Genomic DNA, 13,713 nt, shown 5'->3' with positions numbered 1-13,713 from the left:
TAAAGAAACTGTGCAATAATCACTTAAACAAAAGTAGGCAGGTGCATAAATTTGGGCACCCCAACAGAAAAATGCCATCAATATTTAGTAGACCCTCCTTTTGCAGAAATGACAGCCTCCAATTGCTTCCTATAGTTAACGGATCTGGATCAACTGATGCTAAGGACATTTGAATACACTGCTTATAATATACAGGACATAAACATGACATTGATTGAATCAACAACTGTTTCCCCACCATCAAGGATGACTGCTGTTACTGTACCCCTTGTGCTATCTTAGATGACCCCACCCTTACATTGACATGTTCTCCCTACCATGACAAAGGTGGATAAAGGTGTAAAGATTTCATGTAATCCATGGACACCAGTGAAGATCACAAATCATTGAAGAAAAAAGGTACCTAGGATAGCACAAGGGTTACTGAGGATCACTACAACCAGAACATTGAGACTAAGGATAATTTGTCAATAATCCACATTAATAGCAGAAGCATGTATAGAAACTTTAACAATATCAAGGAATATTTACATAAGTTTTTACATCCATTTAGTGTAATAGCAATATCAGAAACTTGGTATAACACAGAAAAGGGAGTTATGGACTTTAATTTAGATGGTTATGAACTCAGAAACTACAATAGACTCAATAAGGTTGTAGGAGGAGTGGCATTGAATGTTCATAATACCCTGGAATTCCAGGTGTTAGAAAGCTTGATAACCGTGATTGACAATGTACTTGAAAGTATAACTATTGAAATCTGTAAAGAAAACAAAAAAAAAACATCATAATCACTTGTATATACAGAACACCAGGCTCAAACATTTAAATATTCTCATTTTGGATTGAAAAAATGTTTATAAGTAAAAATAATAAAGTAAACTTCATATGTGGGGATTTCAATATTGACTTGTTAAATCCTAAAATACTCAAATCAGTAGATGCATTCATAAATACCATGTACAGTATTAGTTTATTTCCAAAAATCACTAGACCCAGCAGAATTAAAAACCAATGTGCAACTTTAATTGACAATTTATTCACCAATGATGTTGAAAATAAAACCGTTAACAGATTATTAATTAATGATATAAGTGACCATCTTCCAGTGTTTACAGTATATGATGATAATTACAGAAATTATGAGTTTAACAAGTCAACACGGTACAGAGGGGTTAAAAGTGAGGAATCCATAAATGCATTCAAAAATGATTTATTAGCCCACAATTAGGATGAAATTTATAACAAACAATGCGTTAACCCTTGTGCTATCTTAGATGACCCCACCCTTACATTGATGTGTTCTCCCTACCATCACAAAGGTGGATAAAGGTGGAACGATTTCATGTAATCCATGGACACCAGTGAAGATCACAATTCATTGAAGAAAAAAGGTTCAACACACTGTCTACTGGGTCTAGATGACCCAACTCCCAATGTTAAAGTGCCTAGGACTGCACAACGGGTTAATGAGGCTTATGAATGCTTCTTAAAAATATTTGAATCATTATTTAATAAAAAAAAGTCATAATAAAGCATTTAGAAGAAAAACAAATTATAGCCAATGCCCTTGGGTCACAGAGGGGCTACAAAATGCCTGTAAAAAAAACTGTCCACCCAAGAGATTTTAAAACAAAGAACTAAAGAGGCAGAAAACAGATATAAAAAATTCAGAAATAAATTAACCAATATTATAACAAGATGCAAAAAAGAATATTTTGATAAGTTACTTGACGAAAACAAAAGTAACATCAAAAACATCTGGAGCATTCTTAACGCAATTATTAGAAAGGGTGCCAAAGAAAATAGTTATCCTAAATACTTGATTTATGATGAAAAGGAAAGTTACAAGATGGAGGATGTGGCTGAAAGCTTTAATCAGTATTTTGTAAATGTTGGACCCGAATTAGCAAGAACACTCTCTGATTCATCTGGAAACCAGTACCATGAACTAATCAGTCGGAATCCCAGTTCAATGTTTCTCAGTTGTGTCACAGAAAAGGAAATATTAGATTTAGTAAAAAAAAGATGAGTACCAAACATTCAGCTGATGTCAATGACATTGATATGGCTTTATTGAAAAAAGTGATTGATGGTATTTTGAAACCACTCGTGTTCATCTGTAACTTATCTTTTCAATCAAGTTCCTTTACAAACAGCATGAAAATAGCCAAATTCATACCGCTGTTTAAAACAAGCACTTCACAAATTACAGACCCATACCCTTATTACCACAGTTATCCAAAATATTGGAGAAACTTTTTGAATGTAGATTGGATGCATTTATCGAAAAGCACAAACTTCTTAGTGACAGTCAATACGGATTCAGAGCAAACAGATCAACACCCTTGGCAATCACATACTTTATAGAGCAAATCACAAATGCAATGGATCATATAAAATATGTTGCTGGAATTTTTATTGATCTAAAGAAGGCTTTTGACACTATTAACCATGATATATTACTGAATAAATTAGAACGATATGGTATTAGAGGGATAGTGTTAGACTGGATCAGAAGGCTACTTGAGCATGAGAAAGCAGTTTGTGAAGCTGGGAGATGTTTGTTCAGCATGTTTGAAAATTGCTTGTGGTGTCCCACAGGGGTCAGTGTTGGGCCCCAAGTTATTTATTTTGTATATTAATGATATATGAAAAGTATCTGAAATATTTAAATTAGTTCTCCTTGCAGATGATACAAATATTTTCTGTATTGGTGATGAATTAAACAAACTGTTGGAAGATGTAACTAAAGAGATGAATAAGTTGAATGTATGGTTTAATATTAATAAATTATCATTGAATTTGAGCAAAACAAAAAATTTGTTGTTTAGTAACTGTAAAAGAAATATGCACATTGATTTAATGATTTCAAACTTGAAAGAATATATGAATGTAAATTTTTTGATGTTGTAATTGATGATAAATTAAGTTGGAAGCTACATATCAACTACATACAATCAAAATGGTCTAAAAGCATATCAGTGCAAAATAAGCAAAATTTGTCCTAAATCATAAATCACTTTATATTCTATACTGTCTCCTGGTTCTACCGCATTTAAACTACTGTGTGGAGGTATGGGGAAACAATTATAAAACATCATTACATTCAATGTTAATACTTCAAAAGAGGGCGATACGAATCATACGAATCGTGGGTTATCTGGATCACATGCATTATTCCTACAATCAAAATTATTGAGACTTACAGATCTGGTGGAGCTGCGTACAGCACTAATCATGTTCAAAGCCACATATAGCATGCTACCAGCAAATATACATATTCTTTATTTATATATAAATAAAGAAGCTGTTTGCTAATGTAATTAACATTAATGAGTAATAGGGGGTGAGTTTATATGAGTTTATACTTCTCACTCCTTTTTGAATATTTACAGTATAGTTGTATAATTGTTCATAATATTTGTGTTCATATTTTTTTTCTGTTTGTTTATAATAATGTTTTTTTTATTTTTCTCGAGTGTGAACGTTTTCTTTATTTTCTCTTTTTTTTTATTTGTGTTTTTTTATATTTTAAATAAACTTGTTTCCATTCCATTTCGTTCCATAGCTTCCAATAAGGGCCTGGATTCTGGTTGAAGGTATTTTGGACCATTCCTCTTTGCAAAACATCTCCAGTTTAGTCAGATTTGATGGCTTCCGAGCATTGACAGCCTGCTTTAAATCACACCACAGATTTTCAATAATATTCAGGTCTGGGGACTGAGATGGCCATTCCAGAACATTGTACTTGTTCCTCTGCATCAATGCCTCTGTAGAATTAGAGCAGTGTTTAGGGTCATTGTCTTGTTGAAGTATCCAGCCCCAGCGCAACTTCAACTTTGTCACTGATTCTTGAACATTGTTTGTAAGAATCTGCTGATACTGAATGGAATCCATGCGACCTTCAACTTTGACAAGATTTCCATTACCTGCACTGGCCACACAGCCCCAAAGCATGATGGAACCGCCACCAAATTTTACTGTGGGTAGTAAGTGTTTATCTTGGAATGCTGGTCTTTGTTCGCCAAGCATACCGCCTCTTGTTACTGTATGTCCAAATAACTCCATTTTAGTTTGATCAGTCCACAGACCTTATTCCAAAATGAAGCTGGCTTATCCAAATGTGCTTTAGCATACCTCAAGCGACTCTGTTTGTGGCATGTGCGCAGAAAAGGCTTCTTCCGCATTGCTCTTCCATACAGAATCGCCTTCTGCAAAGTAAACTGAATGGTTGAACGATGAGTTGAGTTTGATTGTTGTCACCATCCTTCACCTCTGCCTATCTGAGATTTTTGCATTGAACTGTGCCTGTGGTCTTCCATTTTCTCACTATATTCCTCACAGTGGAAATTGACAGCTGCAATCTCTTAGCAAGCTTTTTGTATCCTTCACCTAAACTTTGATGTTGAACAATCTTTGTTTTCAGGTCATCTGACAGCTGTTTTGAGGTTACCATGTTGGCATTCTTCACAGAAGATGCAAAGAGGAGAAAAACTTGCTCTTGGCCACCTTAAATACCTCTTGTCATGATTGGCTTCACATGTGTTTATAGGTCAAGGGTCAATGAGCTTAAAATTTTGTGTTCCAACAATTATTGCTAAAGGTAGTAAAATCAATAAAACAACAGGGGTGCCCAAATTTACGCACCTGCACATTATATATATATATATATATATATATATATATATATATATATATCTTTAGTTATTTATTTTTTCTTTTCATTTAACTTGGTAATGAATGAAACCATGTTTTGCCCTTAATTTAAGTCTTAATAAATATGTCTTAGGTGCTTTGAAATGTGTCTTTGTGTTTTGGCATTATCAAAAACTATACAAAAAATTGTGGACAGAAGCTAGAAACACAACTTTCTATTGTTCTTGTGATCTTTTTTTTCAAAATTTTTAGCGATGTGTCTTGAAATATTGGTTTATGCCGTAAAGAGCAAAATCATGTACAAAGTTAGCACACGAATAATGAGATAGAACAGAAAGCGATTAAAACATTTAAAAACAAAACAAAAAGTTACACTTCATTAATTTTTTTACACAAAGTGAAGCACGTGCTTGCTTTTGGTAAAAAAAACAAAAAATGTTGAGTGGATAAAAGTGGCATCTCTATTAGGAAAAAACACAACAACAAATGGTTGGATCATAGCAGTACATAAAAAGAAGTGGGCCGTGAATGATCAAGTTCCATTCAAACTCCTGAGTCTGATCTCATGGGATCCATTTCAATGCAATACATTTTCTTAATGTGACAACTGAAAGCAAGATGCACTTCTCTAGAGTTACTGCCACAAAACATTTGGATACTGATGAAGCTCATAGGCGTTGCGTGTGTTTCAGGCGTGACTCATAGAACAGCGTGCTCCACTTACTGCTTACAGTTCATTGACACCATTCTAGGATTGGCACACATGATCCAACACTAAATCATTTGAATGCATCACAAACTTAAAAGTGCGGGCGTTAAAAAAAAGGAAGAAAGAGTTCTGAATTCGATTTTAAAAGTTATGGACTGATTTTATTTGTTTGTTTGTTTTATTTTTTTATCAAATGTTTTACTAGAAAAGGCAATAATGACGGCTCACAAAGTATTGTTGATGAATTTAGCATTACAGATATTTATTTTTTCCTATGCCCAAGTTATTGTTTCCCAGTGACAAACAAAGTTTTAAAAAGAAATAAAAATAAGTAAAAACATAAAAAGTAATGAGTTAACCCTTGTGCCATCTTAGATGACCCCACCCTTGCATTGATGTGTTATTCCCACCATGACAAAGGTGGATAAAGGTGGAAAGATTTCATGTAATCCATGGACACCAGTGAAGATCACAAATCATTGAAGAAAAAAGGTTCAGAGCATTGTCTAGTGGGTCTAGATGACCCAACTCCCAATGTTAAAGTGCCTAGGATAGCATAAATTAATTATCAAGCAAAATGGCAAAAAATTCTAATATGAATGAAATTAGCTTTATAAAAATAAAAAAATACGAATGATCTGTATCATCATTTTGTCCTGTCGTTTTTTTTTTTAAGAAATAATCATTGTCCTTTCATTTGACTTATTATCGAATAATTTTATAGCTACACACTTCTATGTTACATTCTGAACTCAGTGACTCTTCATGACATACATCACCTCACATACTTTCTCGTTTGTCCTAAAAATCAGATATGGAATCAGAAAGGAAACATATCATGTTTCCTTTAGTCCCCTATATGAACCAATCAGAAGTGTGCTACATTTACTTTCTAGTCAAAGTTTTGATGGTAAAAAAAAGTTGTGTTTGTTGTCATCTATGCTAATAGAGAAGCACATCTTAATGCTGAAAAACCATATTGTTTCTTGGCTTACTCATAAAGTCCAGCTTCTACATGGTTTCATATTCCCTCATTGCTGAAAAAGCTGTTAGTGGTTTGTGAGAGGACACAAACGCAGGAGGGGACAGAGGTATAAAAAATATTATTAATTATAACATAAGAGTAATAAAAAAAAATAAAAAATAAATATAAAAGTTAACTCCCAAAAAGAAATTATATATGAAGACTTAGAGAGCACAAAAAGAGAATCTGCAAAAAGTTTCTTCACTGACATTATCATTCATTCATCTTTTCAACCAGTTTTTGTCCCTTTCGGGGTCACGGGGCTGCCGGAGCCCATCCTTGCCACCCATGGGCAAATGGGTGCTGGGGGCACCCTGGACAGGTCGCCAGTCTGTCGCAGGGCCACAGCCACACACCCATACACACTCACATTCACACCCAGGGACAATTTAGAGTTATCAATATGAAGCAGGTGTTTGGACGATGGAAGGAAGCTGGAGTCCCCCGAAAAAAGGCATGAATGTCAATAGTAGTGAAGCAAACCTTTCTCCTTTGTTTTTGAAAAATATCAGAGATTCTGAGTGATATTACTGCTGCATTTAAAGGTCACAGAAAGTGATGAGTAGAAAATATTCAGGATTTTTCCTTAAAGCTCCACTACAATCATCTTTTGATATATTTTTAAGGCGTCTTTTGATTTTGATTATGCCGTATTTCGGAAAATCAAAAATACTTTCAAATTTAAATGCAATTTAATTTAATTCAATTTATAAAAACATATTTGTCTTCTTTATTTTAACAGAAAAATCCTAAAGTTAAGGCTGCAGATTATCAAACTTTTAGGAATTCTACCTTTTTTGCTTTTATGACCAGTAGATCTAATCTGCGGTGAACTTCATGGACGTTCACTTTTTTCTTTTTCCATCTATTATTTGTTTTCACTTTTTATTGTTCCATCTATTATTTGCTACACGGGTGGTTAGGATTATGAATACAGTAAAAGTTACAATAGATGTTTCGTAAATAAATGCAACAACCTACCTAGAGATAAGTCTGACTTACTGCTGCTGATGGAAGCTCCTGCTCTGTCTCTAAAAGGATGCAAGACTGATGTTACACCCCTGTCTAGGGGCTTGAAAAAGGATGCAACATAAAGGTAAAAGGAACTAATTAAGTACCACAATGAATTAAAAAACTTTCACAAACACACCCATGCTGAAAATAAACTGGGAATTTTTTCTATTTATTTACAGAAAAACTCAAAACTAAATAAAAACTAAACTTGAAAATAAGTATACAAGGACCAAAGCCTCTCCAACAAATGACGTGGTTGTATTTAAACACAGAGCTGGATGTCATCAACCAATAAGATGCTCAGGACAATCTGGGACAATCTGCAAATAAAGATAAAGGAGGAAAAACAAGAAAGACAAAACCTCCCAATGCAGCAGAAAAAGAAAAAAGAAAAACTACAGCCTCAGCTGTAATACCCCCCCCCCCCCCCCTTACCTAAGAGAAAACTTCTGACCCCCAAGAAGCACTTACTTAGGTTGAGTGGATGCTGTGTGAAAGACCTTCCGCTACTAAATTCTCAGCTCCCTTTTTGTGTTTGATGTGAAGATTGAAATCCTGAACCAACAGTGATCTGGTGAATCACTGGTTTGAGTTTTATATCCTTAAAATAAAAACTAGAGGGTTGTGATCAGTGTAAACTGTAACCGGATGGGAACTGGTGCCAGCAAAAAAGAAAGAGCTTCTTTCTCAATCATACTGTGCGAGTTTTGATGAATGGTAAACTCTTTGAAAAATAACAAAAGGGTTCCTATTATACCATGTTCATCCTCCTGCAGCAGAACTGCCCCAGTACCACAATCACTGGCATCCACTTCTAACTTGAAGGGACAATCCAAATCAGAAGCAGCCAGGACAGGGGCACAGCAAAGAAGAGCTTTGACAGAGTTGAATGCATTCTGGGATTCAGCTGACCAAACAAAAGATTTACGAACACTACTGGCTTGTTAAGAGAGCCAAAATATCTGCAAAAAGGTAACTTTAAAATAAAAGTTTCCATCATTTGGCCCGATATGTGTCCTTTCAGTGAGTATAAAGCTTGGATAACTTAGAAAAAGATCATTTCCATTTTCTGGTGAGACAGCAAAAAATACAATCATGTTAAAAAGGAGATTACATGTTTTGGTAAAATGTTTATTTTTGGAAAAATAATATTACACATTATGCATACATAAGTGCTGAAAATAATTCTGTGATTTTCAAAGTCACAATCTGTGCTCATGGATTTCTGGGAAAGAGCTATTGAGTGATTTATTTATTTTTATTTTTTTTTTAAATTGGCATCATCCAAGCACATAAAATACAAAATTAGAAATGTTTACATCTACAAAAGAACAGACTCTTCAGCCGAGCGAGTTCTAGATTCCCAGAAATTCTACAGGAGTTCAGATTCCGACCCATTTCCACGAGAACTTTCACTTGTCGATTGGTTTTGGGAGAACGTGAGATTCAGTGACACAAGTGGCATGTCCTAGAGTTTAAAAGTGGTGTTCTTGACATCCAATATTCCCACAGTAATCTACCAGGTGCCGTATTGAGGCCGCATCTTCTTGTTGCATTATGGCCTGTGTTCTTCTGCGTCTCAGGAGTCCTTTTCGTGTTGTGATGCTAAACAAAAGTCTTTGGATTTTTCTAGGATGGGCGTGTCATTTGTTCACAATGTGTACAAAAAGTTCTGGAAGATTCTATTTAAAGGTTACAGCCTGAAGTCATAACATGCACAAAAAAGGGATCCTTTACAGAATGATTCAGTGAGTGATTCTTTATCGTGTAAACAGATCTCAGAGGTGAACCTTGGAGATCAAATCACTCTCATCCTTGTCTTTCCCTGCCCTATTAAGACCTTTGTTTAAGTGAACACATTATGGTTTCCAATGATGGAACTAGGTGTGATGACTGCCATTAACATGACCCAATAACACCATTATTTAGGCCAGTAGCACGAGGTCAACAAAACAACCAAGCTATGGAAAATCATAAAGAATAGTTTAGATTTTTACAGTGTGTTCCGTATTTTGTCTTGGCAGATGCTGATGAGTGGAGGCTGAAGCGTTCTAGGCCACACCAATATTTACACCCATTTCTGCTATAATTTAAAGTCAGCAATGGATTTTGCATAATGGAAATCTTTCTGTGTCGCCACAACCCCAGAGCTTCCATGCAAACGTTTTAGCAAATCCCCCTATCAGGAACTTTCAGATATTTGTGCAAAAGAGTGGGGCAGATGATTTCCAATTCAGATGTTAAGATGAATCATCAACTTCACAGTAAATAATGTCCAATAGTCACATTGATAGGTTTAGCTCTTGCATACATTTATGTAATAGTTATTAATGTTCTGCTCTTTAAGGCCATTTATAAAAAAAACATTTATTTTTTTGTGCCATGCATTATTTCATTCACAAACTGATTCAAATTGTTGGAATTTTGACTTTAATCTGATTTGTATAATGAATAATGTGACATTTTAGGTTATTTGATTAATATACAATGGACAGTAAACAGATTTTGTTTTCACCAAGGCAACACATGTGATCAGTTCTCAAAAAAGTTGAAATTTAAACCCCGGTTCAGGTTGCCGCATTGTCCTCCCTCTTCCTCCCCTGAGACAATAACGGTATAAATGGACGGATGTGCGAGCAGAAGGTAGGATGTGCAACAGAGGGCCCTACAGGTGAGTCCCCAGTTAATTTTACCTGATAGTTTGGTAACTTATGTACCTTATACTGTGATCATGGGTTTGTAATATTAGCAGCATCATATAAAAGTATTTGTCTTATTTATACAGACATACGAAAACTGAAACAGAATATAAGGATTTCAGGATTTGCTGTACAATTTTTCATGTTTCAAAACTCATATGAGTAGTAAGTATTGGTGGTCACTGATTTAGAATAAAATGATGATTGTAAACCATGCATGCTATGTTTTACGCCAAAATAAATACCACTGAACTGTTTTTTTTTTCTTTTTGGTACATCTGAAAATAAAAATAGTTTAAAGCAACATTATTTTGCTCTTCTATTTTGTGCTGACCCAGTGATTGTTGTGATTTGTCGTGTCTCACCAACAGAAATTCCTTGGTTCTCACTTCAAAGCTGCTTTTTTCCGGTCCACAATGAAAACTATGAGACTGCTCATCATTACACTGCAGCTTTGCCTGATTTTACAGGTTAAAGCCCAAATACCAGATGCATGCATCACTAGCCCAACAAACAGACCCCCAGGTGTGTGTAGTTTTCAGTAAACAACTAGTCATTTTTAAAACTTTTCACAACACTGATTGACATTTCCTTGTTTGTTTTATTCTTATTTGTCCAGAAAATGCAGACATTAATGTAACTTGTGGGACCCAGTACATGGACCTGAGTATTTTCCTCTGTCCAATGTACCAAGCTCTTTACAACGAGTCCCTGATGGTTGTAAATAATCAGCTCAGTAACAAACTGTGCTTTGGGAAGGCTGACTGGACTGTGTCACCACCTGTTTTAAGATTCCGATTCCCCATCAATGACACCGACGCCTCAGCCTGCGCAAATGCGTACAAGGTGCTTCCCAAAACCTCAAAAAGTGAAGACTCTAAAAAAAAAGTATTCTTATGAGGAAACATGGTTCATCCTTTATTTTATTTTCAGATTACAGATCAGACTGGAAGTGGAATATTTGCAGACTATTCAAAAGTTCAGTATGTGAACATCTCTGGCATGGTGAATTCCATAGACCCCTCTGCAGGTGCGATCACCTATCGTCCACAGATTCTGTACAAGTTTTCGTGCAACTACCCTATGCAGTACCTTCTCAACAACACCCAAATCGGAGTGTAAGTGTGCTGGCTGACTCTCAAAATCACAACCAGAGCTTTTGAAAATATTAAACAAAACCATAAAAAACTAAAAAATGTGTTCTTTGCTGACTGCAGATCAGGTGTGAACATTGCCATACGGGACAACAATGGCAGCTTTATCAGCACACTGAGCATGCAGCTTTATCAGGTGGGTCCCTAGCTTTTGTGATCGATGAGCTGTTTTTCCTTTGATGGTTTAATTAATTTATTGTTTGTACTTTTCCTCCATCAGGATCCAGCCTACACACAGATTCTGACCGTTCCACCAACCGGACTCAACCTCAAGACCAAGATTTATGTTAATGTCAAAGCCACCAATCTCACAGACAGGTACTCAAAACTCAACAACTTAATCAAAGTAACACCAATGGAAAAACACAAAAGTAATAGAAATATAAAAGCAACGTAAATCTTCCTACAGGTTTAACTTGCTGCTGGACAGGTGTTACGCCACAACCAGCCCCTATCCTATGCTGAGCACCTATTATGACCTGTTTGTGGGGTGAGTTGCGTAAATGTACACACAATACTACAAGGAGACCCTTTGTACTTCCTTCCGACTGACTCGTCCCTCATATCTTATCCAAGATGTACCCGTGACGCGCAGACAAAGATAGAACTTAACGGGGTTTCACAGACGGCACGCTTCTCATTTGAGGCCTTCAGATTTGTGGAGCACAAGAACCTGACAGTTTCTACTTTCTACCTGCACTGTGCCACCAGACTGTGTGAGGCCTCCAACTGTGCCTCATTATTGCCAGTGAGTATTGGTTTTGTTTTCTTATAAAAAAAAAAGTCATTTGGGAATAAAAATATATGAAATTTGTGTATTTCTTGCTTCATCAGGCTTGTGGAACCACCCAAATCAGGAGGAGGAGGGCAGCAGAGATTGTGCCGACCAACACAACAATCACCTCTCCTCCCATATTTGTTGGCAAACAGAGTGTTGGTGCGTCTTCAAAGGGGGGAAAAAACACCACCCCTATTTTTGTTTTATATTATATAAAACTCACATGCATGTATATGGGAACATGTTCAGTATGGGTACATTTGTGTGTTTTATAAACCAACATGCATAACACTGACTGCATGCACAATCTTACACACTGTTCAAAATAGGAATTCTTAGGCTACGACTGACATAACTGATAGATATTGTTGCTGTATATTAACAGCAACAGTAGTATAACAACGAAATACATAAGAACTATAAAAAGGGTCTCGTGACAGGCATTTTTTTAGATAATTGCCCGTAAAACACTATGAAGTTTCGTTTGATGGCTGTTTACATGGACACTTAAAGTGACTCATTTTTGAGATTCACATTTCTTTTATTTTCCCCACAAAATTTGGCTAGTTTTTTAATGATAGGACAAACCATTAGTAAAAAATGACCTTAAAAACTGACAAATATGTTCAGGAAAAACAATAAATGGAGGTTCAAAAGAAAAGAAAAAAACAATAATTAAGTTAGCTAAATTTCTGCTTTTGGAAATAAAAGTTTTTTTTTTTTTTTAAAACAAACCAACATGCCTATACTTTCCCATAAAAGTTTAAAAAGACAGAGCCACAGTCCAAATCAATTCAGAAATAATACAATAATTTTTTTGTAATCTTACACTTATTTCACACAATAATTGTAACAAGACAACGTAAATAAAACGGTGTCCATTTCTGACTGTTTCCTTCCTTTTTTTTCAGGAGAGACTCAGGCGCTCCCTCTTTATGGAGGTATGAATCTGCACCACAATGAAAATGTGCCGCCTTTCATGTTGGAAAAATTGAATAGGTGGAATGTTGAATGTCTGTCCTTTTTTTCTTGCTCCAGCAGCTGCTCCACCTGAGATCATCTGCAGCAGTCCGCTGTTGGGCTCATTATTGTCATTACTGCTGTTTTCATGGCTGCCCTAAACACTTCCTGTGGAGCAAAAGACATCCGATGGCTGAAAAGGGTGTGTTTAGCCGTTCACATTAATGACCTTGGCATGCAATAATCAATTTTAGTAAATAATCCTTTTGATGTGAAGGGCTTGATATGTGTAAAAAAAACATGTGGACTCAAGTTAGAATTAATTATTGTGATATTTAATAAGTGTTAGTAGTCTGCTGTGCTGGAAACGTTTTCAATGAGCATGATGTGAAAACATTTCATTTGTCCTCATAAAACCCTTTTCTTTTGATTGTTTTGACCAAAGACACGAACAAAGATGAACAAAGAAGAGGTGTAAAGGTGGTTGATGTTTGATATATGAATTATTGTTGTTGTTTTGTTTTTAGATATTAAAAGCATGTGCTTCTTTGCTTTTTTAATAAAGTTTTAAGTTACACTAAAACATGTAATAAAAATAAAGGTTTTCTCAAAGCATCCAAGATAAGCTGTCATGCAGTTTTATTTTAGAACACTGAAAACCTTATAGAAACCATTGGAGGGAAACGACTGTATTTATGTACAATTGAAACTAGCAC

The 13,713-nt window shown here is 35.5% G+C and overlaps 1 protein-coding gene across 3 annotated transcripts; it reads left to right on the top strand.

Moving 5' to 3' along the window:
- The first annotated feature begins 10,012 nt into the window (after positions 1-10,012).
- LOC101169130 (zona pellucida-like domain-containing protein 1) lies at positions 10,013-13,622 on the top strand. Of its 3 annotated transcripts, none has more exons than XM_078929468.1 (11): positions 10,013-10,077; positions 10,477-10,630; positions 10,725-10,951; positions 11,039-11,223; positions 11,323-11,395; positions 11,480-11,577; positions 11,669-11,749; positions 11,836-12,007; positions 12,094-12,196; positions 12,949-12,978; positions 13,079-13,622. In XM_078929468.1, the coding sequence occupies exons 2-11, from the start codon at positions 10,522-10,524 to the stop codon at positions 13,156-13,158; spliced, it is 1,158 nt and encodes a 385-aa protein (XP_078785594.1). In that variant the 5' UTR covers positions 10,013-10,077; positions 10,477-10,521; the 3' UTR covers positions 13,159-13,622. The 3 variants fall into 3 exon arrangements, with proteins under 3 accessions (XP_078785594.1, XP_020563860.1, XP_078785593.1); XM_020708201.3 differs by having other exon boundaries at positions 13,076-13,622; XM_078929467.1 differs by lacking the exon at positions 10,013-10,077 and adding an exon at positions 10,192-10,270 and having other exon boundaries at positions 13,076-13,622.
- The last annotated feature ends 91 nt before the right edge of the window (positions 13,623-13,713 follow it).

This window comes from Oryzias latipes, chromosome 13, assembly GCF_053564925.1.
Source record: "Oryzias latipes strain Hd-rR chromosome 13, Olatipes_Hd-rR_3.1".
NCBI classification, from domain to species: Eukaryota; Metazoa; Chordata; class Actinopteri; order Beloniformes; family Adrianichthyidae; genus Oryzias; species Oryzias latipes.
This window is presented reverse-complemented; position numbering and strand designations above follow the sequence as displayed.